The sequence below is a fragment of the Prunus persica genome, chromosome G7 (assembly GCF_000346465.2).
Source record: "Prunus persica cultivar Lovell chromosome G7, Prunus_persica_NCBIv2, whole genome shotgun sequence".
Lineage (NCBI taxonomy): Eukaryota > Viridiplantae > Streptophyta > Magnoliopsida > Rosales > Rosaceae > Prunus > Prunus persica.
Genome location: NC_034015.1, coordinates 279,785 through 306,010, shown reverse-complemented (window position 1 = coordinate 306,010; position 26,226 = coordinate 279,785). Strand labels below are relative to the sequence as shown.

The 26,226-nt window shown below is 36.5% G+C and overlaps 1 protein-coding gene across 2 annotated transcripts; it reads right to left on the bottom strand.

Annotated features, from left to right (window-relative positions):
* On the bottom strand, positions 16-23,746 carry LOC18769488 (HEAT repeat-containing protein 5B). 2 transcript variants are annotated; one of them, XM_020568681.1, is made up of 48 exons: positions 23,389-23,746; positions 22,861-23,068; positions 22,248-22,354; positions 21,618-21,854; positions 21,406-21,495; positions 21,222-21,309; positions 21,069-21,130; positions 19,503-19,607; positions 18,893-18,982; positions 18,686-18,766; positions 18,364-18,432; positions 16,434-16,559; positions 15,273-15,376; positions 14,799-14,931; positions 14,522-14,628; positions 13,307-13,417; positions 12,957-13,124; positions 12,699-12,785; positions 12,388-12,481; positions 12,154-12,222; positions 11,952-12,074; positions 11,804-11,872; positions 11,607-11,711; positions 11,308-11,396; positions 9,968-10,124; positions 9,125-9,274; positions 8,871-8,920; positions 8,643-8,742; positions 8,491-8,547; positions 8,338-8,405; positions 8,088-8,181; positions 7,562-7,761; positions 6,933-7,077; positions 6,766-6,834; positions 5,931-5,987; positions 5,617-5,703; positions 5,388-5,516; positions 5,089-5,292; positions 4,507-4,968; positions 3,716-3,781; positions 3,018-3,115; positions 2,821-2,911; positions 2,489-2,627; positions 1,927-2,237; positions 1,714-1,848; positions 1,435-1,599; positions 1,223-1,348; positions 16-987 (listed from the first exon to the last, which is right to left on the bottom strand). In XM_020568681.1, the coding sequence occupies exons 1-48, from the start codon at positions 23,551-23,553 to the stop codon at positions 187-189; spliced, it is 6,648 nt and encodes a 2,215-aa protein (XP_020424270.1). In that variant the 5' UTR covers positions 23,554-23,746; the 3' UTR covers positions 16-186. The 2 variants fall into 2 exon arrangements, with proteins under 2 accessions (XP_020424270.1, XP_020424271.1); XM_020568682.1 differs by having other exon boundaries at positions 2,821-2,908.

The window sequence follows — 26,226 nt, the reverse complement described above, 5'->3', positions numbered from 1 at the left end:
ACGTTTTCTGAGTGATTTCCAAACTAGTGGTGCTATCGAGCCTAAAACTGACTAATTCTCCTTTAGATCACAAATGCATCAAAATACAGGAAGGAAAAGAACCAAACAAATGTACATTTCTTCATGCTCTGAGCGACAACAAAACACGTGCACAAAAACTCTGTATTGTTATTATAACACCTACTTCTACAATTTTAGCTTAGCACCATCGTCAATGGTTTCCAACGAATCTTCAACCTTACTGCTCTCTTCATGCTGCTCAAGGCTATAACTTCTGATGGCTGCCTCTTCTTTATCTTCTCTTTTATCATTTAATTCCTCTTTTCCCTGCACTGGTTTATCATCAGGCTTCCCTTTTCCCTGCACTTGATGGTCCACTATATTGACTCCTACTGATAGTTCAGCATGTTCAATAGGATTTAGTTCAGATGGCATATGTTCAGTCATTTGGTCCGGCCCGGCTACAGTACCCTCTTGTCTGCACACCACTTCCTCGTCTCTCTCCCGATGCTGATCACCACATGGCTCGATAACACCACCCTGTGGGAATTTCATACCATCAGGGGTATCAGATATCACCTCCCCTTCACCAGCCTCTTGATGGCCTGTCTCGTTGACCACCTTTACATTGTGGAGAGGTTCCAAAATAGAATCTCCATCATTATAATCACTCCCTATATTCACTTCCAAAACAGAAACTGTCTCACCCAGGTCGGGTTCTTCCATTTTGCTTTCTACTTCTGATTCACTTTCAGCTGCATTTGTAGTGGCAGGAAAAGACTGGAAAGCTTCCCAATCATCTTCATCCTCTTCTTCCTCTTCAATTCTTTGATCATCAGAAATCGAACGTGTTGTGGTGGCTGATGGTGGAGGAGGTTTCTCTTTACTTGCCTCCGTTTGCACTGGTAATTTAATCTCTAATGATGGAGTTGTGGACTTCATCTGTGTTGCATTATGCTCTTGTGTCACAGACGCACGGATGAACCCCTGAAAAGAGAAAACGGGATTGCATTGAAAAATATAATTTTTGAAAAAGACCTATCCAATAATGTAACATTAGATCGAGGGCAACATCAAAAAATACCAGTCTTCAATCTTGAATATCAAGAGCACCCGACAATCATCATATGTTCATTTTAATCTTTACAAATAATATAACTTCAGATTTTTTGTAATGAACATGTACGTAATTGTACACAAAGAAACAAAAAGGAAAAGACACCTGAAGTTGTTGCCGGTGTGCTACAGGCATAGAAAGCAACACATCCTTGAAGTGAACTGCTGAGGAAGGAACTTGAGCAAGATGAGAAACAAGCCTTACCGCAGTGCTTCTTAATGTATTGATTTCCTGTCAATGATGCATAATTTAAAAAATCATCAGTCAAAGAAGTGATGAGATGCAATGTAAATTTCAGAGGCTGCTTATTATATCACCTGCGAAGAACCTTCTTCTGAAGCCTTGAAAACCACGACTACGGCTTCCAGGAGTAAATTCATAAAACCTCTCTGACATTCACTAGATTTTGAAAGTGTTTGCAGCACTACTAGGAGTCTTAAGCATTCACCAGCAACAGTTGCTGATTTTTCAGTTACAGGTTTCTGTCAAGAAAAGAGAAGTAGAGCTCCTTCAGAATTACAAAATCAAAGACAGAAAAGGAAACAAGGTTATAATTTGTAAATGCAAACAATATCTGAGAGGATATTCGGAAACACCTTTAATGTATTCTGGATTATCACAAAAAAATCGGCAGCAAGTTCCCCAACAAAAAGCATTGAAAAAGTGCTGTCCTCCACATTTGTGGATTTTTGTACCAAACCTTTTAGCACTTGTAACCCAATTGTTTGAACCTGTGCACAAAATTGTTTCAGTTGTCTCATGCTTGGAAAAAGTGACCATAACGGTATACAGCATGCATATGGATGTACCTGTTTATTTGAATCAGAGAGTACAGTTTGGACACGTTTGGTGCAATATTTAAACATAGTATAATAGACCAAATCACCATCTGTATTATCTTCAAGATAATCCATTTCATAACCCAGCTTCGCAAATGATATAATTTGTTGAAGAGAGAAAGCAAGCTTTGTTTGCTGTAATATGTGCAAGTCAGAGCTCTTATTCTCCTGCAGATGAATGCACTTAATGCAATCCTTGGTCAAGTCAGTGATCACATTCAAACAAGTTCGCAGTATTTTACGCATATGAAGAATACCATCTTCACCAACACCGGATTTATCTGCAATTTGAATTTTGATTAGCCAGAATATACTTTATTAATCAAGAAGCCAATGTTTTACTAACAATTTGGCATAATCTTTAACGTGAATATAGACGGAAGGCAGGAAAAGAGCCACAAATGGATGTTTATGTGAAAAATTATGTGGGAAAATAATTTGACAACAAAGGAAATGGAGCAATCTTCTTTTTTTTTACTTACATTAGATAAATAAAGATTCGTCAGATCAGTTTTATTGTCAGAATACTCACCATCAATAAATCTTTTCAATAATAGACCTGTGCACTTGAAAAACTCGTCCACCTTGGAGAAACAAAACTCAGTAGAGGCTTCTCTGATTCCCTTGTAACCAATTAAAAGAAACGCTAATGCCGCTGATACTAGTTGTGTCTGCATCTCAAAACACGCAATCAGTGAAAACATGAAAATTAGCAATGAACAGTCATTATGAAAAAATAACAAGGCAATTATAACATTAGAAAGCATGCCTATACAATATAAATAAACACATAATGAAACTCAAAGACAGTAATCTCTAATCTGTAAGCTGCAGAAAATATAACAGTGGATACACCTTACCCACCTTTGGTTGAAAACAGTTAACAAGTGTTTTTGCGGTGATAAATAATGCGGAAATCAAATCCTCCCACGGTTTGTCCAGAGATGATGCACTACTACAGAACACCAAAAGTATGAACCTCCAGTTAATTGGGAGTGATATCAAAAGGTTAAATTAAAAGACAAAAAAAATAAGTTCTAATGTTTGGTATATTCCAGTACCTTTGAAACAATTTATAAAGGTAAGCCAAACAAAGTTCCATTGCCAAATAGGCAAAGTTGTCCACTTCATAAAAAGATTCAGGGCAGTTCTTCACAATCTATTTAAAGAAAAAAACAAAACTACAATTCAGAATCTGTGACCGACACATTACACGCATAGAATTATAAAAGGTCTATATACGCAGATCCCTTTTCTTTTTTTTTGGTTAACACGTGGATCCCTTTTTGAAATTACAACCACATCTCTGGTGCACAGATCTCTTAACACATCGAAATATTCAGCCAACTATATTACACAATATAATTCCTACGAAGCCAAAAGTAAATAAAAAGCAACTTATTGTTCTGCAGATCCACATACGAACTTTATAGAAAGGCCTAAAGTTTAGCAAAGTGCAAATTATTCTTGAAAATATATCAGTGGGAGTATAATAAAAGGGCATGTTGGCTGTTGCAGCCTTCAGGCGGATGGTACCAAAGGAACTGGAAGAGTAACTTAATACATCTTAACATTCTGAAAGTAAATGACTCACAAGCCAATGGAAAATTCAGCCACACTTAATTGGTAAGAAGAAAGACATCACGTGCATCGTCTTAGCTTATGGAAGATCAACGCACGAAGCAATGTAGATACTCATTAAAATACTAAAATAACAAAAGGCTTAAATTATCTAAGAAGAGTTTTTAAATATATTTACCTGTGATATAACAGGCACTGAAAGACTATCCCACGAATTATCCATGCACATAGAATATGAGAAAACCTGCATCAGTCAAATATGAAAAAAAAAATGACAGAATATCAAAGGCAAGTTAACAGGTGTCCTGTAGCATGGTTAGGGTAATATCAGAAAAACCAAAGCTGTGACTTCACAAATCAAAAGAGACATAAACAGGAGAGACATACAGGTACCACTAATGAGTAGCATGTCATTCACCACCATCATATCCCAATTCTTTTCCATTTCTTAAACAGAGAATTTGCAATTTCTGAGACGACATTACAGAGTTGGTATTTACTTTCTCTTCTTAAAAAATTTTATTTCATTTTATGAAGAATTCGCATATGAATAACTCAATAGCATGAGTAATTAATAGAAATCAATTTACTCTTAAAACAATCTACCATATCACACCACACTGAGAGACAATGTAATACTACATCTTTAGAGAATGTTTAAAGAATATAAACATAAAAAGGGAGGGGCCTCAAAATTTTGAAAAGAGAGAAAATTATGGAAGAACGAGCAGAACTACAAGGATCCAAGGATTTGAAGATCAATTAATCACTTTAAGTGTGGCAGTTCTGTTTTCTTTTTCTTTAGATCAATTAAAACGCAGTAAAGCTGTCATTTCAGACCGTATTGAAGATGATCACTTCCTACATAAAATTGCATATGAGAACATGTGGCTATTTTCATGTGATGCCCTATGCACACCCTATATCTTTTGGGAGTTTATAAAAAGAGGAAAAGAAATGGATAGCCACCTGCAGCAGTTCTCTGCATATGTCCATAGTGAGAAATCCCGCACTGGCAAACCTTTTCGTCGACAGAAACTGGAAGACCGGTAAAGCAATCTCATATAACTTAATTCCTGGGGAATATAACTCTTCAGTAGCTGAATTTCCACCATTACTAGCTTTAATGAGAGAAATTGGATTTTTCGGTTCACCAAGGGTTGAATATTGTCCCTGAAATAAAACAAGCAGAGCAAATCCCCAAAGAAACTGATATTCTTCGGATTCCAATTCAACCATACTATGTTCAGACAATAAGCTGTCCCTTGATGTATTTTCAGTAGTGGATTTTGAATATTCATTCTCTTCAAGATTTACCGGTACTGCATCCAATGCAATTGCCTGCAATATTACTGGCCAGGATTCTTCCAAGCAAGGCTGCAACTTTAATGATACCAGAGGTGACTGAATTCCATCAAGAAATGGATTCCACTGAAAGAAGAAGGAAAGATAAGATAGTAGCCACAAAGACATTAAAAAATTTCATGCATGTAAAAACAAAGGACAAATGCAAACGAGAAAAGCTAGTAGTTTACTTAACATTCAGCTGACCTTTGTCTTGAGATGCAAACACAAGAATACATAACTGTAGTCCTTCAAAACTCTAATCCAGTACTTCCCAAGCACGCTTGAACTCTTTGAAAATAACGGTAACAATGCTACATATTCATCTGGAACCATACTATGGTCTCTCCTTAAGAACGCATATGTATAACATTTGAGAGACGCATGAGCAGCAAGAAGTCTTATCTTGATCTACATTACAATTAATCAATTAGTTTTTCCTCTAAAAGGTAAATGGATTCATTCAATCAAGAAAAAAGTTATCAATAACAATTGAATTTATATACCTTGCATGAGACCCATTCTGCAAATGAAGGATAATACAGGTCCTTGAAGTCATTCAATGGTCGTGAAATCAATGAATATATGCGTTTAACAGCAATCCGATCGCCCTTGATTATTCCGCTAGTCAGTATCTGTATTTTTCACAATCCATTTTTACATTGTCCTTCACACTAAAAAATTAATAGGAAGACAACTAGGAAAAGTTAAATCTTATTTGTGTTCACTGAGAACCTTTGTAGCAAGCTGGAAGCCTGCTTCCAATAGAATAGGGCCAGAGGACGAATCTAAGGCAGTGCGGACAGCAGATACTAGCTGGGCCTGAATTTCATATAGCCTTAATTATAGAAAGATTCACAAAATTCAAAACTAAAAACCCATCAAAATTCCCCCAATCCAAATAAATAAATAAATAACTGAAATGTCCTGTCACATAATTCAAAAGTAAAAACCCATCATAAGACGCATATTTTTTAGATTTCAAATGTAGGTCCTGAAATCTATTGGGAGCACGTGAAAGAAAATCACAACCACTTGTGTCAATATACCTGATACTGTTCCAGTAGGAGGTGTCCTGGTAGCTCCGGGTCAGGTGTCTTTTCAAACTGTTCCCAGCATCACAAGACAGAAATAGTTATGAATACATGATATCAGCAACAAACAAATAGGAAAATTTTAAATAAAAGACTTGGCCCAACAAAATGGACAATACGGTGTTTTCCCTTCTCAGCTAAATTGGTGGGGGGGGGGGGGGGGGGTTGTTGGGGAGTGTGGGTGTGGTGGTGTGTAGGGTTAAATTAAAAGACAGCAAACAGGAAAGGAGGAGTGGTAATGCTCAAGAGAAACTATACTTCCATTTCAAAGATTTGGATAAAATGAAAATAGAAGTCAAAAAACAACAGACTCTTAGAAAATATGATGTGTAGAAGAGGTATTAAGAAACTACATATTGAAACATGATTTTGAATTAGATTAAATAAATATTTTCTTTAAAATTCAGGAACGAGACAGAGCCAAGCAAAGTTGGGGCAAGGCTTGAACTTTTAAGAGCTCAACCATAACTAACAACTGTATTTACAGATTTCTCTATTCCTACAGTGTACATGTACCACTTGCACAATTGTACACCCGTACAGCTAGTTATTTCGACCCCTAATAACATCAGAACACACAGTTAAACAGATCCCCTGCGAAGAACATATTTGGAGCAAAAACTGAGGTTTTCTCTCAATTAGTAATTACGAAGCACAATGAGCAAATTTAAAAATAAAATAAAAATCATTTACGGACACACTAAATCTTCACAAACAAGTGGTGCTGCAGCGATATATATACATACATATACATAAATATGTAGAATAGGCACGTCTGATACAAATTCACCTTATCTGTAATGGTACTCAGAAGTCCTACACCAATTGGCTGCATGTTTTCGAACTGGATCGTGCTTATCTATGAAAAGTAACATGAAAAGAATGTCAACTCTAACATGCATTTTGGGCTTTGATATGTCATGTAATAAAACACAAAACAAACTTCACATCCAGCACCTGGTAAGCAAGTGCTATAAGTTCTTGTATATGGAGGACGAGCCAATCACCAGAAGCCTGTCCATTAGTAGGTTGGCTCCTAGCAGCACAAAGATCAAAATGAACTGGATTCTTTCCAACAGCACTAGGTAGGTAACTCAAACACCTACATCGCAACAAACTACTAAGTTAACTAAACAAAGAATACAATAAGCTAAGAAAAAGTTCATGACTAGTTCTTTGAAAGGAAAGAGGGGCTTGTGCCTTGGTAAGGGTCAAACCCAAGAGGGTATCTAAAGGCACAGGCCATGCACATTTACATCTTTCTTCTAGTTTGTAAGGTATGCACACTACTATTTTATGCCGAAAGCAATTTCTTTCATCTGATTTTAAATTGAAACTTTTAAAATCATTCACAGGTTTCTTTAATTATTATTTTCTTGATGTCCATAGCAATAATACTCTTTAAGTACTTCTCCCCTGCTGGACTTTCTTGTTTCTTTTTTCTTTTATAAAATATTTCATTTCTGCCTAGTGGAATCTCGTACGACACATACACTCAGGTTGCATTCTTCAACACGTGTGCAGGGCACGTTTGTGGGCATGCATGTGTGCAATAGATTTAATGCATGGAAAAGATCATCACATACTCAGCAGCAAAAACTCTGGTTCGGTATCTGAGGTGTTTATCTCTATTAAGAAAACCATGGGGCATGCCTGTAGCGCCAGAAACCATGTTCTCATCGTCTTCTCCAAAATTTAAACTTGGGTCACCATCTGTACCCTTTGAAGGATCATTTTCTAAACTGTTACTACTATTAGCATTTCTCCTCATTGATGTGGCAAGAATCTGAGAAAGATTTCAACAATTCACTGCATCAGGACTTACATTGTCAAAGAAACAGCATTGAGTCATCATAACAGAAGTAATTCTATTTACCAGGGCAGTACAGTTTATAGGTATACATATTACAAAGTCTTCTTCCATCAAGAAAAAGAACATGCTCTTTAATCAAGAAACCTGTGGATTAAACTGATTTACAAGTACTATAAATCTTTAAACAGGAACCAAGGTCAATGCAAAGAATATTCAGATATAGTTTACATCCAATATTGTTGAAAACGCTACTTTCTATGACATTCCGGGAAAAAATAACCACAAAGAAAGGAGCTTACCGCATTACGACATATTGATATCCAATGAGATGGACAGGAAGGGCATGATGCATAGAGTAATCGCATTATTGTGGTGCGCACCAGATCCCCTATCCTACAAGGAAAGAAACAATCTAAAGCATAACCATATAGGGGGATACAGATAAAATTTTAGGATGAATGTCAAACAAAAGATAGAAAATAGAATACACTACAAGAAACCAAACTAAAAGTGAAGTAACAAGTGTGTAGAAGAATTTTCTTAACGTACTCAGAATCAGTTTCTTCATCCAGCATATGAAATAATTTCTCTTCTATTTGCTCAACAACAATGGAAACCTGTATAATAGAGTATCAGAGAACGATCCGACTTATTGTGATCAGACTTTTCAATTTGACGATGGAAAGTAACACGAGGGCATACCGGATCTTTTTCAATCAGATGTCGTAGTGTGGAAACAGCTAGATGCCTTAAAGCTGGCTGCTTGAAAAAGAAAAGGTAAAGGTAAAGCTTAGTACTATGGAAAGAAGCAGAATATACAAGCATAAGAACTTCACCGGTCACAGAAACAAAACCTGTCTTGAGGACAAAGTAGGTAGAAGAGTTTGCACATGGGTGTGCACAGAAACAGCTTGTGGAGCAAAAAGAACAAGTTGTTGGGTAAAGCGTACACTCCTGCAAGAATCATAGGTTTTGAATGGAGCCAACTTCTATTCTCTAACGCAGAACCAAAACCAATGACAGCAGAACAGAACATATTACACGAAAAAACAGCCAAGGGTTAAAGAAATTGGACTACATACTCGAGGATAGTTGCTGTTTCTTGCCCAGAGCTTATCTCTGAAACAACAGACTAGAAAGGAAAATCAACAAACTCGTCATTCCATGAATTAACTATTATATAAATGAAAAGAGAAGATAGTTATTCTGCCGAGGTTTTAAAAAAAAAATCTAAAAACTTAACCAGTATGTCCTGGAAGTCAATTCCAAGAATGATACAACATATTAGCATCAAAACAGAAGCCCAGTGGCAACGGAAAGCTTCAAGAAATAATACCTTGCAACGTGAAAAGAAAATACTGCCAGGGGCAAGTTCAGGACCAAGAACAGCAACAATAGCATTTATAAGGCGGCCAACACCTTGCTGAAGTGCAACCCATCCATTCTCCTCAGACAAAAGAATGTCCAAAGCAAGGCCAAGTACAGCCTACAAAGAAGCAGAAATGTGACAAGAGAACATTGTTCAGTCAACTACAGACTAACAGTTCATCTGATAAGAGATACAAAATTAAGATGACAATCTGCTCTAACAACAAAGCCTAACCAACGTAGTTGGAAGTTTTCAGTTAGCTCTAAATAAAGAATACCCTAGCAGTTATATATTTAAAATAAGTAAAATCACTTTTCTGCACACAACACAAGAAAGATCTAACTCATAGTAAGACAAGAAAATTGTTGTACCATATTGCACTGCAGAAAATTATCAATTAATCAACACCACATCAACAAACGACATTAATGAACACCACTACCTTTGATAGTTTACATACAGTCAATCAGTTATAGAGTCTGACTTTTATTACGAAGTATCACATTGTCTCAGAGATCCCAAGGTCAAAGAGCATGCCAAATATTTCTATAAAATCACTGAGGTCTTGAACAACAAAATACTCATGCATCAAAGTAAGTAGCAAAATAAAAAGAAAGAAAAGATACATTCTAAGTCAAAGACGTCATAAGTAAATACACCCATCTCATGAGCGCTGGACAGATACTAACATAAGAAGATATTACAACGGTGGCAAATTTACCTTTCCTTATTTTGCCAAGATTATATACAGATTACGCCAATGTATAAAGCATTACTTAACATGCTACAATCATCAAGAATATGGTTTACCTGGACATGAGATACATAGGACAAGCCAGCAGCTTCAATAGTTAACAGAAGCCCATGCAAAGACCAGATCTGTAAACCAGCTATTGAACTTTTAGAAAGCAAAGAAATTGAGCTCACAGTTGAAGGCACTAAAGTTGACAATGCCATGCCTCCAGCACTGCAGGCAAAATATGCAAGGACAGTGAGAAAAGAATCACTAATTTTAAAATATTAAAATTTCAAAACAAAAAATATTGAGAAGGATATCAATTTACCAGTCTTAAATTCTTCATCTTTAAAGAAAAAATTATTGGAGGACTACACTAGTGAACGCAGGAAAAGGCAAAAAATTGTTCAAAAAGAAGCTGCAATCTCATTCTAAAATCTGGATGTGATGTAAATACTTTAACAATATATAAACCTACTTTCATTATTCATCAAGTGATAATCACAATTGTCTCCCCCAAATATGACCTAGATATCTACTGGAAATACAATGATTAATGAGTTGTAACTCACATTTTCAGGAAAATTTTAAATTTAACAGCACAAGGGAGGTACAACCCAAGTGTCACACTACGACACCAACTTTTAGGCATGTATCTGCTTCCGAGAAAAAGATAGCAAAAGAAAGCAATAGAACATGCTTGTCTATATGTTAATTAGAGAACCAATCAAAGAATATTTCTGTAACGATTCAGAAATTCTTAATAAAGTTGCATTTGCATTCAACCTTTTTCATGCGCAGACATAATTATTATGATGGATCACATACTTTTTAAACCTTGCAGTAACATAAAAAGGACAAAAGTTATTATTGACTCATAAGTTAAGCAATTGTATAGTAAATAAACATTGGGTTCTCAATTTAAACATTTAGTCTTATGAGTTCACATACTCATCCTTGAGTCAGCTCGACATTGATATATCTTCTCCAATTTCATGCGGATAGTGGAAATGTAATGGTAATTATATGCAATTGACACCTAAAGGGAAAATGCAGTGGACACAAAGTAATTCTCAAAGAGTCTCAAATGATTAAGACATTTCATTAATTAGAGTTAGATGCTGCTTATGGACCAACTCAGAGCACCTGCTTCTGTCCTCTTAGTGCCACCATATATTATCAATTTCAATGTGAAACAAACTTGGCTATCACTTTCAAGCACAATATTCAAAGATGTAAATAATTATGTTTTTTTTATAAGAAACAAACATACTTTCAATAAATAATAATAAAAAGATGAAAGTTACAAAGAGACGTAAATAACTATTAAGAATCATATACAACTAACAAAAACACAGCTGTCCACGCCAACAAAATAATGCGAAAAAATAAATTGAGAAGTTCAATATGTCACCTGCGATGAATGCAGCCAAGAGCAAAAGCAATTGATCCAGCATAGGTTGAATCTGTTGCCCCAGTTAGGTCACCAAGCATAGATCTAGTCTGTTTGTGACCCAAAACAATGAATCAGAGAGGGAAGGGGTGAAGGGGACAAAGGCACCCCGCGGGGGGGGTGTTGTTAGGGGGAGAGAGAGAGGAGAGAAAAATCTGAAAGAAAACTGAGAACACACTTAGAAAATGAAAAGATGCATGGTCAGCAACATGACAGCATTTAAAGAACATAGGTGATGTTTCACACTGAAATGAACTAACCATTCTTGCTGTAAAGATATCATTTCCAAGACGAGCTAAAAGACCAAGACATTCTGATGAAGCCCTACGTTGTGATGGACAGATGTCTCCCTCTGCCAGAATACTCTGTGAAATCAGGATACAAATATCAGTACAGATGTGAGTACGATATTTTCCTGATCACTAACATATCTCAGTATCTTACGACAAATAGGCACCTGAAATATGGCCTGTGCTGAATTCAGTATTTCAAGTGATAATGGCTGGAGACGTAAGGAAAGCAAAGCCTGACGAAAGCATTCAAACATGAATTAAGGTCAGACCCTGCGAAGTACGATATAGTAGATAGAAAAGAAGAACCAGCACCTTAAATCCCGAAAGTAACCCCACACATATATTGGTTATGCTAGCTACATGCCATGGTTGCTTTTTTCCAGCTTTCAGACACTGCTCAATCGTTCCAAGAAGTGATAGCATCCCACCACTATCCTGGGATATGAATTCGAACTGATGTTAATAACCAGTCAGTCACTCATAAGAAAAGGCCAAATATGACACATTTCCCTACCTGAGAAGCAAACATGAGGCCAAAGCAGAGGAGCATCTGGTTCACCAGTGTCTTGTTTACGGGTTCCGGCTTCATGGTCAAGTTTAAAAAGTAAGTATCTATATTGACAGAAATATGTCTCTAGTAACCTAAGTACAGGAGTAGACTTAAATAGCTTTATTATATTCACAGAAGCACAAATAAATAAATCTGACTTACAACAGTAAACAAACCATCAACTAGAACGAAACAAACCTGAGGAAAGCTAGAAACATCGTTCTCCCAAACACAGGGCATAAGGCCATCTCTTCCACCTTGAAAAGCACGAAGTTCATCTTCAAACCAATCCCTGAGTAAACACAATTACCAAGAAACAAATATCACATGAATTGAAAAAAAAAATGAAACCAAGAAGAATATGACTGGAAGCTGGCTTAAAACAATGAAATATTAGCCAAACTGTAATGTTGTCAAACTGTATAGACATTAGCCATGAAGCTCTGACCAAATGAAATTACAACGTTCAGTAATAGTTTTAGAAGAAGCCCGTGGAAAGGTAGATTTACCTTCCGGGAATCCAGGGACCCAACCATGCATCTCTTTTGTCTAACAGAAACCTCAAGCATGTGCTTTCTTCGCATCCAGAAGCCTCTCTTTTATGTTAGCAACAAGGAACAAACAAGTCAGATACAAAAACAACAAAAGTCAATCCAAACATAACAATTTAAATAGGAGTTGACATTTATTTGTCCTCTTTTTCAAGACGAGAAAAATAGAAATGAAATGCAAGGTTATGTGACAGTAAAATAGGCAGCTAACTTTACATGAATGGACTTGTGCAAATTTGAAGAACCAGGGGGTGGTCATTCTTATATGCCATTGGATCAGGAAGAGACTGGTAAGCTATTAATGTCCTGACAATAAATATATCCAAAGCAGGCTTCACATTTGGCAGTTCCTTGGCCGCTATCAGTGATATATATGATAAAGCCCTGCATTGCATCACATCTCAGAAAATTGTTTTGAACAATATGTAAAAGTAACACAGCTTCTGACTTCAACTGAAGCATATGCAACGTTGTAACAGCAAGACATATAGCGTCCAGGACCAGCATTGAATTGAATACACTAGAGAACAAAATCGAGATAAACTGAACTTGCAAAATGAACTTACCTACTAAGGTATACAAGGATAGGCTGAACCAAAATCCCATTATTCACATCATTAGGAGAAAGAAAGCATTTTAGAAATGCGGTAAGTGCATCAATTGCAGCAGACCACATGCTACAACAGGAGAAAGTGGAAGTCAGAGATATATAATTATTCACAAAAGCATAAGTCATTTAAATCAGTTCTACCATTAGAATCAACAGCCCAATTAGGACGCAAACAAACCAATGACAAAGAACAAGTTTTACATGTTTTCTGGATCAATAGCACATGTGGTGTTTGTTAGGATTTTGGCTTGTCAAATATGTCCTAGTTGGTTTAGGATTGTTGTAGGAAAATTAGAGGTATGCCGATTCTTGTCCTAGAGGGATTAGGAAAGAATTTCAGTTTTCCTTATTCAATTTAGGTTTGGATTTCTAGAAGTCTATTTGGATTTGGATAAGTGTAATTTCCTAATCCACTTAGAAATAGGAATTCAATCAGCCTTGGGATATGTAAGCCAACTCTATATCTATAAATAGGGTGCGGCAAGGCTTATTTTTTTAAGGGGAAAAAACAGCCAGACAGCCGAGAGTTTTGAGATTAGTTCTAGGGTTGCAAAAGTTCTGTAATCTCTATTATTAATCAAAGGAGCGGTGATTTCTCTACCTAGAGAAATCACAACTGGACGTAGGCAAAAGTTCTGCCATGTTTTTGATATTTATCAAAGGAGCGGTGTTTCTAAGTTTTCTAATATTTGCTAGTTTAGTCTATTGCCGTCGGTTACATCAAAGAACAAGATCTAGCGTGCGGGTTATTTAACAGTGTTTTGGGTGATATGTTACACTGGTGGTTTTTTGGAAAATTTAAAACTTATACCAACCACTTGAACTTTAAACAAACAATCAGATATAGGTCATTTAAGATATTTCATATTTCGAGAAAAATATCAAAAATTAATAAGAGAGTATGTGCCTTATATTTGCAACACTTTCACTGCACAAACAAAGTAAAAAAGCCAAATGTTGAACTGTAAGCCTGGCCCAAGAATGGGCAGCAAGACAGTTCACTCGTACTGCAATGGCATTAAATACATTGATAATCTCAAGAGTTTGGATACAGATGCAGGAAGTGCAGTAAACTGAGATAGAATTTGAGGAATATAGAATATTTGAACATTCATTAGATAATTAGAAGTAAGGACATAACCCAGCATACAGAAATTAGTGCATTGCTTACCGAATCCTACATATCAAATCTCCAGTTTGGGTAGTTTCATCATCTGGATTTCCAGTAAAGAGAGAAGCCCATAAGGAAAGAATATCAAAAACCTGGTCTTCAAGCTCCTGCATACATGAAGAAGAGCCCCTTAACTACAAATAGTTCCTTTTTATTTCAAGAATACAGGCTCCTTGGCTCTGACTTGAAAGGTAAAAGTAGGGTAGGGATGGAATTGGTGATTTGACTGAACATTGCATAGTGAAAAAAATCAAAAGATACAGAGACGATCTTTTACCTTCTTTGGCATAGAAGCTAACAGGGATGACAAAAGTAGCCACCCAGCTTCTTTTTCAATTGTAGCTGCCAGAGGGTTCCGACTAGATTCATTTATCATTTTCTTTGAAACTTCAAGAATTGACCTGGGCAATCTGGGAGAGACATTCAAAGACTAGCTTTTAAGAAACCACAGTTCATGGTGACAGGAAATGGACGCGTGGAATGTAACAATGACCATAACAACATAAATCTATCACCAAATACAAAACAGTGGAATTGAAAGGCCAAGATAATAGGCCAGGCAGTATATATGGCATAAAGATAAAAAAAGAACGTAAAAACAACAAAAAACGAAACTGCTCCAACAATTGATGCAATGTAAAATGTAAACATTACAGATATGGACCAGACAACCAATGACTGGTGTGTCCCAAATAGATCTCTCCTTCCATGGATATACGCACTGTATTGATAAATAAGATGACACCATTACCTAGCGGGGAAACCAAGAGGTAATTTTGGGGAAATGGACACCAGAGCTGCTAATACAGTAGCTTGTCCATGCAAAGAATCAAGCTCTAATTGCAAAGTGCTCCCCTGAAAAACATAAATAAGAGCAAGCTACTTAACTGTTATCATAGTTAATAGAGAACATTCCAAATAATGCTTACAATCAACTCATAAAAAATAACACTGAAAAGTTTATCATTATTCTACTGACACAACATCCATAATAGTGACTTTCTCACTTTAAACTGTGCTCTGAAGACATTGGTACTTCAAAAAAAGTTGCAAAAAGTTGCACAATTCATCAAGGACCAAGAAAACATGGTAACAAGCAGTAATTTACTTGGGAGACTATACGTAGAAGCATCAACCAAAAGAGAAACAACCAGCTCAGCTCACTCAACAGACCCTTATCTTAAGATGGTAACACAACACAATCTTTTGGGTGGCTTAGATGAAAAGAAATGATTTTCAGAAGCAAAAGTGGACCTGTATAATACTTTGTAATACTTTTTTAACTTTTATAGGATAGGTTTTAAGATTTTGTGCATCGTTCTGGACTGCAGTTTCTAATGAAATTAAAGACTGCCATTCTTCTGGTTGAATCTGGACTGCGAGCCAGTTCCTTATATTCTTTTTGTGTATTTGTTTGAGGTAGTAGCTGTGTCCAAGGGATACGTTGCTGTTTCACTGTTCATACAATGTTTGAGTGAACAATGGGTGGACTTCTCGTTCCTTGGGTTTCTATGGTTATTGTTTTCTTTCCGCGGCTGCTGTTCACACTCCAAGTTTGTTATGCACTAGAAACTCCATATTTTATTGTTTTCAAGCACTCACAGAAGGAGTGCAGGATAAATTCTGGGACTGCGAACAGTATTTTCCTTTCTTTTCATAAAAAAAAAAATGTATATTAAACAGATGATTGAGAGTAAGCTGCTTGAGGAGTATACCATTATGTCAAAGTTTTAAAAACTTTGCTGTAAAATTAAGTCCCTGTGTTTATAATGATATTACTAATCATGAAACAACATAGTGAAGAAACACACTCTTGAATATATGTCACATATATTATCAGAAAATGGATAAATTGACCAGAAAACAATAAAATGAAGTTGGAAAGACATAACAGTTAACTTCACAGCATCACCTTCTCATACGACACATTTTCTCTCAAAGCATTCAGCATGGTCACACCATAAGAAATTAAACCACCAACACAGGTGGGATCAACCTCAGCCAGTGCACGCAATGTCAAAGCAGCCTCAATTCGTACCTGACCAAAGATTATCAATTCAAAATTCAACTAGGAGAAATCCTATTAATGAAAAGAGCACATAATTTTATACACCGTTACATTGGGCATGACGAGATAATTTAGTTATCATGCATAATAAGCCATTCACATCAATGCTGCAGTTAAACCAATTTGCAAAATAAATAAAAGATAAAAAATAAACAACAATTGAGAGCAAGAGCCTCAACTCACATGAACACTTCAACCAAAACAAGTAACAAGAAGAAAAGATTAAACTAAAAAAAGTAAAAAAACAAGAACAAGAAATGCAAATTTCCTTTGGGTGTCAATTGGAGAGAAACAAGTTGGAACAAAAATCCTATGGATGATAGCTGAACCATTACAGTATGCCATTATATGGACTCACATACTCTCATCTTTATAAACAGATAGCAACTGACGCGGAGAATTTCCAGTCCCAATTATCTATACTCTGATGTTAATGCATTTACATATATATAGGGTCATCATGCAGAAAGACGTGGATAACTCTTCTGCTGCACAACCCCTTCCTTTTCAGAGTCTGGGGATAACATAATGCATTTACTGCTAGTACACTGTTTATTTTAGTTCCTACCGCTTTTCACCTATAATATACGTAAACCCGGTTCAACGAAGATGATTAATTTGAATTAAACTTGACTTCCAAATTTTTGTTTTGCGCATTTATTGCTAATACACTGTTTATTCCAGTTCCTACCGCTTTTTCACCGATAATATACATAAACCTGATTCAACAAAGATGATTAATTTGAATTAAACTTGACTTCCAAATTTTTGTTTTGCTAGGCTCATAGCTAAACAAACCAACTTTCTTACGCTTATGATGTTTATTTGAATATGAAATCCAGAGTCCTGGAATACAGCATCCCACTTTATTTTTTAATGGGGATTATCTTGGTGCCACAATTTCCTTCTCTCTCTCTCTCTCTCTCTCTCTCTCTCTCTCTCTCTCTCTCTCTATATATATATATATATATATAAAACCTCTAACAAACTTAAAATAATGACTTTCCTATTTAAACTATCCCACTTACTTTCGATGAGCAATATCCACACACGTCCAACAAACGTGGAAGAGCTAGTTTCACAATAGTCTGAATCATTAAACAATAGGACCAAAAACAAAAATCATACCATAACCACATGCAATCAAACCAAGAATTGAAACGCAACAGAACCTCAAGCCAAAATATCAGTTCGAGAAGTACAGTAATAAAATCAGACTTAGAGCATATCTGGAACTTGATGGGCTTTGTTTGAAAAGAAACAATTATATTGATAACAAGAGGATAAGCAAACCTCATGCAACAGTACAGAAGACTAATGTGACAGCAATGTACAACAAGAAAGCTAGAAACATATCAAAACTACAAGGGCTTGTTTATAGGTTGATCAGAATACATAGCCTAAGCAAAAACAAATGTGACCAGGAAATGCATAGGTTATACACAGCTCAAGGCACGTAAAAGACTAAAAGAGCAACACTGCCCTTATCTATGCACAAAAAGTTTTCTTGGCCCAACTGCCTCTACTGTACATCTGATTCTATCAACATGCCTAACTAAAGTAACACTCGAGATGACACCCGTCACAGTCTATGCATAAGCATAATAATCAAGAGTTGTCTGAAACTGAAACATTACTAAGGAACAAAACAAGTCTTAGACAATTGTGATAAAATGTAATACATTTTAAACAACTCCCTGACCATCAAGGGAATAATAAGAACCTTTGGATGTACCAAAGATGTTTAATTTCAAATAAGAAATCAAGAGCTTACAAGTTGAGAAGAATGAGATACTGCTGCAACAACAGTGTTGTCAAGAACTTCTTTAAATTCAACAGGAACCTGCAAATAGATAGAGCAAGCACAATGTAACTAATTAACTACAACAGGAACAACTAAACAACACAGTGTTCTTTCCTTCTATGATGTCAATCAGCAAGAAAGACGTACAAGATATTACTGATAAGGTCAGCATAGCATATTAATAATTTAACGGAATAATTCCCCAGGTGATAAATATGTGAATACCATAATCTTTACCCGGAAAACATTAAAATTTGGCATTCATAGTATACATCATTATAATGACACTTACCTCTCCCAGTGTTTTCAGGGTATATGATGCAGTACGTAGAGCAGCAATTTTCATGGAAGGACTGGCATCTAGAGACATAAGCTGCAAGGTTCATGAAAATTTTAACTTTACAACAGATAGCATAGTACAATAGGCAGCCATCAGAATATATAAGTGAAAGAACACCTCCATGAGAACAAAAAACCAAATGGAATCATTTTAGAAGACCTGATTTCCAAGAAAACCCAGAAAACTCCTTTGCGTTGGCTCTGTCATTTGATCGGTAACACCAACACGAAGGATATAGAGAACACAAGCCTTGAGTAAAACAAATGAGGGATAAGGGTCAGTAGCTTTATATTTAACAACAAGGAGATTCATGAAGATCAGCAACCAACGAAGTCATTACAGTAAATGATATCATGGATCCATCAGATTTAGATAGTAACAAGATAGTTCATGAACATAAGAGTTTAATTTTCAAATGCATGATGCAGCAAACTTGTAATGCTTCATATACTGACAAGTCCATCGTTATTCTGCAACTAAAGAGAACAAAATAACATCACATGCTTCATACATGAGCATTTTCATCCTTCAAGTTCTCTAGAAATGCACCGGTATTTATTTGTCAAATATGCTAAAGCAAATATATTACATTATTCATGCAGGAGGCATAAAGAAACTTGTAGTTTGAACTCACACAAAGAACATAGCCTCTAAACTAAGACTGTTTTGTGAAACTTGTTTTGATAAATTCTTTTTTACTAAGGCAGAGCTCAGAAGAGAATCTACGTTATGTTAAAGAGTTTAAGGCCATGAATTTTTAGAAGAATACCAGTGCATAGGCATCAACAGAACTATCGGAACGAAGCATGTCCATAACCTGAATTGCATAGTTTTGAAGCTCACTATCCGGATGCATGTACTTCAGACGAATTGCCTGCAGTATACAATCCAAAGAATAAATAAGTACTACTTACCCAGGCAGAAATGTAAAATAACTACATACCCCACTCCAAACTATGGCTGCCATAGGTAAGATCGGTTTATGGAATTATAAACGAACCAATCAGGTGAGATTGAGAAAATCCCAGCCAAATGTTAACCATTACGATCCACTATTTTCTGATATTTCTTGGTTTAGCCTCTCTGGTGCTCAGCTGGGATGTAGGCCTAAAAAGTGCTATTTTGAATTTTAGCAGCACGTGTGTTAACATGAGCCCTTTTATGAGCGAGCAGCTTTCCCCTAAAAGAAGCTTAGGGGGAAGTGTTTCACTTTCTACCATTATGGGGTTTGTTTACACATGTTTGTTTTTCTGCCATTAAAATTAAAAGGTGAAAAATTGCATCTTATCAACTAAATGCCTCCACAGGAATGGTTGGCAATCTATGTTATTCAGTTCAAAGGCTCGAAAGACAAGGTATCATATTACATCATATTTCTGTCAGTAATATGATACCTTGTCAGTTTACACCGTCAAGTACTAGGTGTCCAACACACCAAACAGAGCGGGCAAGGTCGGTTTGGGCAGCTTTCTTGGTGCTTGATTATTTTGCACACCTTAATCCAAACCTAAGCCTAATATTAGCAATACAGATCATGTATGCACAAGAGGAAACAAATATGACATGATTCACATGCAAGCACTGACTCCAACATTCAGTTCCAATTTGAAAAAAGGCTAAAAGTCACTTTTGGTCCCTGTAGTTTGGCACTTCAAACACTTTTGACCCTGTAATTTCAATTCCGTCAATTTTAACCCTGTAGTTTCATATTTGTAGCAATTCAAGGACAAGTTAGTATTCCTGTCAATTTCTTTGATGATGCAAGGGGCAATTTCGTCAACCCAAAATCCTTGAGCATAAAAGCTCGTCTGAAACTCCCCTAATTTCATATTAGGGCTTGAAATTGGTCATTTGGGTTAGGGTTCTTCAAAAATTGGGATTAGTGGTTGAATTTCGAGCCTTAATATGAAATAGGGAGACTTTCAAACAAGCTTTTACGTTCAAGGGTTTTGGGTTGGCGAAATTGCCCCTTGCATCGTTAAAGAAATGACAAGAATTCTAACAGGTCCTCGAATTGCTACAAATACGAAACTACAATGGCAAAATTGACGGAATTGAATCTACAGGGTCAAAAGTGGTGAAGTCCAAATTACATGGACCAAAAGTGACTTTTGGACTTGAAAAAATACCAGACATAACGGACGTTAAATGCAATGAAAAAAATAACACAAGAAGTTTTTAATAAATAATCACTTTTCTTGTCAAAAAAATTCTCGCTATTCACAATGGTTTTTGGTACACGGAATTCAATTACTCAGGATTCAAACTAGAACAACAAAAGGGGAGTTGGGGAAAGGAGAGAAAAGATCCAGAGGAAATCATTATCAGCATCTACCTGTAAAAAGAATACCCAAGACAAGGTTATGCCAACTCGGACGTCCTTTGACCGAGCTCCAACTGCACATTGCAAAAATTGTGAAAAGTATTACTAATCCCAGGAATCATAAACAATCTTTCAAATCAACTAGCATGAAAAAGACAAAAATACCTTTTGTGAAAGGCAAAGCTAAATGCCTATGCAAACCACCTTCTAGTTTCTTTGCTGGAGGAAAAGGTCTTTTTCCCCTCAGTTGAACCTAGGAGCAATATAATACATCGCAGTCAGATATTTGACCTAGGTGGATGAAAACTCTAAAATATGAAGAGAAAATACTATGTAAACATATACAGACCTGTGCATGAGGATTCATTCCAAGAGCAAGCAACGAACCCAACGCCTCAGCAAATGCATCACGGACAGATGAAACAGGATCCTCAAGGGCCTACTATAAGCAGCGGCCAAATGGGTAAATACAGAACTATAAAGTTGGCATCTAAAAGATTGAAATCTGAAACTCTCAAAAGTAATACCAACAAAGAACACTTGGCAAATAAAATCATCTACCTTTACGCAATAGGAGGCTGAACTGTCCAGTTCTGCCACCCCTAAACCCGGTCCTCCAATAATGGCAAATGCCTTCAGACATCTTGCAGCAGCTATTCTAACAAGAAATGATTTATCACCAACTGCAAACCGCATGATGATACGATATGCCTCTGTATATGCTGAAGAACCTGCGTTACCACCAGAGCCTTCCAAAGCATTTTGAAGCATGTATAAAGCTTCTTGCCTCACAAATTCCTGAGTTACATGGCATTCAACTTATAAGTACAACAGAACAAACAAAAGGAATATTTTAACCCAAAAAGGAAACATAATAGGAAAGTTTTTCAATATTCAACCATATCGTAAGCCTACAAGATACTTGGTCAAATACATTTTAATAACCATTATTTAAAAGTATTTTGACCATTATTTCCAACTTTTTAGGGGAGAATCTAGGTCCTTTACTAGTTGGAATAGAAAAAATTCAGTGTGGACACATTGTTCAATCAGTGCGAAATTTGACAGACATTTCATTCTTCCCACTTATTTCTTGATGAAAGTTTCACTTATCGCCGAAAGAGTAAATATCCATTAAAAGGAAGAAAAGCCAAAATATTACAGAAAAGATTGCAGATACGATTAAAATACCTCATGAAACTTGATAAGTTTCGTGGCAATAATGGTTGTTTCAAGTAAACCAGAAGTGATTCGCCTCCCAAAATGTCGATATAATTCACCTAAGCATTGTGCAGCACCTACAGAATTGTATTAAAAAAGAAAATTAAAAAGAAGAAAGAAAACAGAAAAAGAAGAACGCTAATTACACTCAATCATTCAAACGCCTATTAAAGGATGGCAAGCACATATCACAAAATCTTTCTTTAATAAAAATTCCCTTAGCTCATATAAAGCAACAAAAATTGTTTCTGCAAGTTATAATATCATACAAAAGCAGAACATGTGGCCAACTCTGTTGTCTCTCCAAACTAAATTGTCTATAACATGCAGTACATTACAGCCCTCCAAAGAAACTCCTTTCTACTACCAAGAACAAATCTTCTAGTATTCAATGAATTAACAAGTCGACAACTATATGATAGACACAATACTTGACAGAGAGCGTATCTGTAAACAATATCGAAACATTTGTTATGAGTTAGACCATATATCCAATGTACCAAAGAGGTACATTATCAGTTTACCCGAAAAAAAATGCACATAAAAGTAGAACACACTAATAGTTCCAGTCATTTAGACTAACCAGCAACTTTTTGTGGCTCATTCCTCCTCCCATCAGAAAGAAAGCCTTGGAGACTGCTTGCTCTGGAGTATATTGAAATACTATCTCCCTTAGCTATAACCCTCGCCATAGCAACTGAAGTCAAGTGGCGGACAGGCCGCCGAGCACCAAGAATAAGCAAGGAATATAGTGCGTCCTCACATCTCCTTTGCCACAACAAAATGGATTCCTGCAATTCATCAGTTCCACGCCAACTGTCATAGTTCTCCATACGCACATAAATCTGTCCATTATTCACAATAAATACTATAATGCAATAGATTTTCAATCCAAGTGTCGATATGCATCACTCGGCCGCTCCATTTCGAACTATTTACGAGAAATGCCACGAGAAATGCTGGATCTAATCAATCAAATTTAACGCTCTACACATATACCAAATCAAATCCTAATTCGTACGAATGTAAGTAAGGCGTAAAATTCTGAGTAAGAAAAAAAAGAAAAGGAAAGAGTAGGACAAAAGTGGAAGGAAAATCGAGCGAGAGGGACCTTGGGCTCTTCGTCAATGGCGGAGATGAGATCGGAGAGGAGATCGAAGCACAAGAGTGCCTCCGGAGGCTGCTGGGATGCTGAGGCGACTATGGACTCCAATTGCGCTACCAATACGCCGAACTCAGAGAGGGGCGCGTTAGCCATCGCGTACTTCTTCGCCATTGGTGGACGTGGCAGTAGAATGAATGATGGAGGAAGCAAGCTCTCAAGCCGCAGAGCACATCATAAGAAACATCGGAATTTTGGGAATTGGATTGAATGAAAAGATGATGCGTCTCTTATACTACGGCGTTGTGGGCGCTGTGGGATGACTTGGGCGATGCAGGTGGTGGTGGAGCGACAGTGAAAGCAGAGAGGGAGTGAGAGGGAGAGAAATGAGAATCTCCAACCATGGGCCAAACCCAACAAAATCCTAAAATGTAGTCCAAAACCATCTCCACAGCCCATGTCTAGGGAGGGGGTTGAATTTTAAGTTGACTGTAAAATGGGGTAATATTTGGCCCAAGATTGCAGTCCAGACAATAAATGGGGGAGCCCACTGTGCGCGAAAAGAGGAGGCCATGTGCTCTAGAAACAGGACCGGCCCTGATGACACCTGCAAAATAGGAGAAAAAATTAGTTGCAATGGAGATAGCATGGTTCTGTTATCCCTGATCAATAATGTTATGTCATGTGGTAGTGTTATCAAGTGTATCATAGCGTTATTGGCCAGGAATATCAAAATAGTGTTATTCCCGTTTCATGGAAGTCTTTATCACAAAATAGGCCACTGGACGTTGGCTTTCTTCCTCTTGTCACACCCAGGTGTAGTAGCCGTTGCAATCCAACGACAACATTTAGACAACCTTTTATTTCCCTAATTTTTCCCAAAATGATTTGAGTGTGAAAAAAAAAAACACCCCACCAAAATCAATTTTTTTCACTCTCCTTTCGTTGATAAAATGGCAATACATGAATAGTTGTATTCTGGATGGTAGAAATTTAGGTTTAGCCCTTTTATGGTTGGAGATAGTCTTACGTTAATCATGTCTCATTTGTATGGTTTAAGGCCATCTCCAGCACCTGAGGGTTAGCCCCCTCACGGCTCGTTTGGTACACCTCCCAGACATGGACTAGATTTGATTAAAATTAGGCCCATGTTTGGTTCACCTACTTCTAGTTTTAAATGGGGACTACCATCAAAAACACCTCCTTAGGCGTTCTTAGTGAAGCCCGTGTGGAAGGGGGAACAAATAGTATGCTCACTAATTAGAGCATTCGCGTGTTTTCGTCTTGTGTTTCCCAAGCGAACTGAAGTGAGTTTCCAGTGTTTCTCAACAGATCACCACTCTATCTCTGAATCTTCCTATTCTCTCTACTTTATTGAATATTGTACTCAATTTTTCTCTTCTCTCTACTTTATGGTATGAATTTTTTATGCAGATGTTTTGAGATTTTTCTCTATTTTTATTTTTAGGTTTTCTGCCTATTTTTTTTGTTCTGGAATATTTCTTTCTTTGGACTCCTTCTTGAGTTCTTTTCTTTGTTCTTTTGAGTTAGATAATTTATAGTGGCTGTGTTTTTCATATTATAATGGCTAGTTCAAGGATTGGGTTATGTGAAGAATTGAAAATTTTCCATTAGATGAAATTTTTATGATAAATAGGTTAGAGAATAGAGTAAAAATGCTTCTTACATAGAAGATTTAAAATTATTTATTTTATTTATTTTTTAAAAAAAAAAAAAAAAAAAAAGAAGACTTGGAATAACAAACGTCACTACAAGAAAATAGGCCTTAGTTGACACTTCATAGTTGACACTTATTGAAAAACCATCAATTATTCTACTAATCCTTGACACTAGTTAATAAACGTCAACTATATACTAGTGTTTTGTGACGTTTTATAAAAAAGTCAATTTAAGCCCTTTATACCTGACACTTACTAATAACCATCAAGGAAACCCCTTTGTAGTTGACGCTTATTTAAAAATACGGGAGATTAGTTCGCGATTATTATCCTTGCATTATGATTTTTAGAAAGAAAAAAGAGACTTTTATGGTAGTATTGTAATTTTTAGAATTTTCAAGGCTTATATGGTATATTTGGTCCATTTGAAAAGTCAAGATCAACTTTTTCCTAAGGTTTGAGTATTGTAGGGAGTTTAAATATTTTGGACCATACTTTAGGTTTTTAGGTTCAATGGTCCCATAACTTTGACTCAATTCGCATTTTGGTCCCTAAATTTCCAAAATCGTTCACGTGGTCCATCAACTTTAGTTTCGTTAGGACAATGGTCCTGCCGTTAGTTTTGTTAACTTTTTCTGTTAAATTTGAGCATGTGCATGACACATGGTGTAATGTTGACAATCAAAATCAGAAATTGCTTCACTCCTGGGGTACATGGGCAATTCTTGGCACACCCACTCCCCCACTACTGCAACTTAACTCTCCCCATCCATATATCTCCCTCCCTCCCCAAGCCAAGTCCATTATAACCCACCACCCATCGAAAAATGATATATCTCCCTTCCTCCAATTCAACAAAGCCATGTACAACCTCCACCCGACACCGAGCCATACCACTCCGGCAACAACTAATGGCGCTCCCCCCATACAAAGCATACCCAGACTCCCTACGATGGCGAGGATAGGAAGAAGGTTTTTTAGTTTTTATTTTTATTTTTTGGGTGAAAGGAATATTTAGATGGTGGAAATTAAAAATGATACAAAAATACCATTGTGCCCCCTGCATTTAACAGAAAAGAAAAGAAAAAAATTGACAGCAAGACCATTTGTCCTTAAAAAAAGGAAAAATTACTCAAATGGTCCTCAAACTTATACCCGATTTATATTT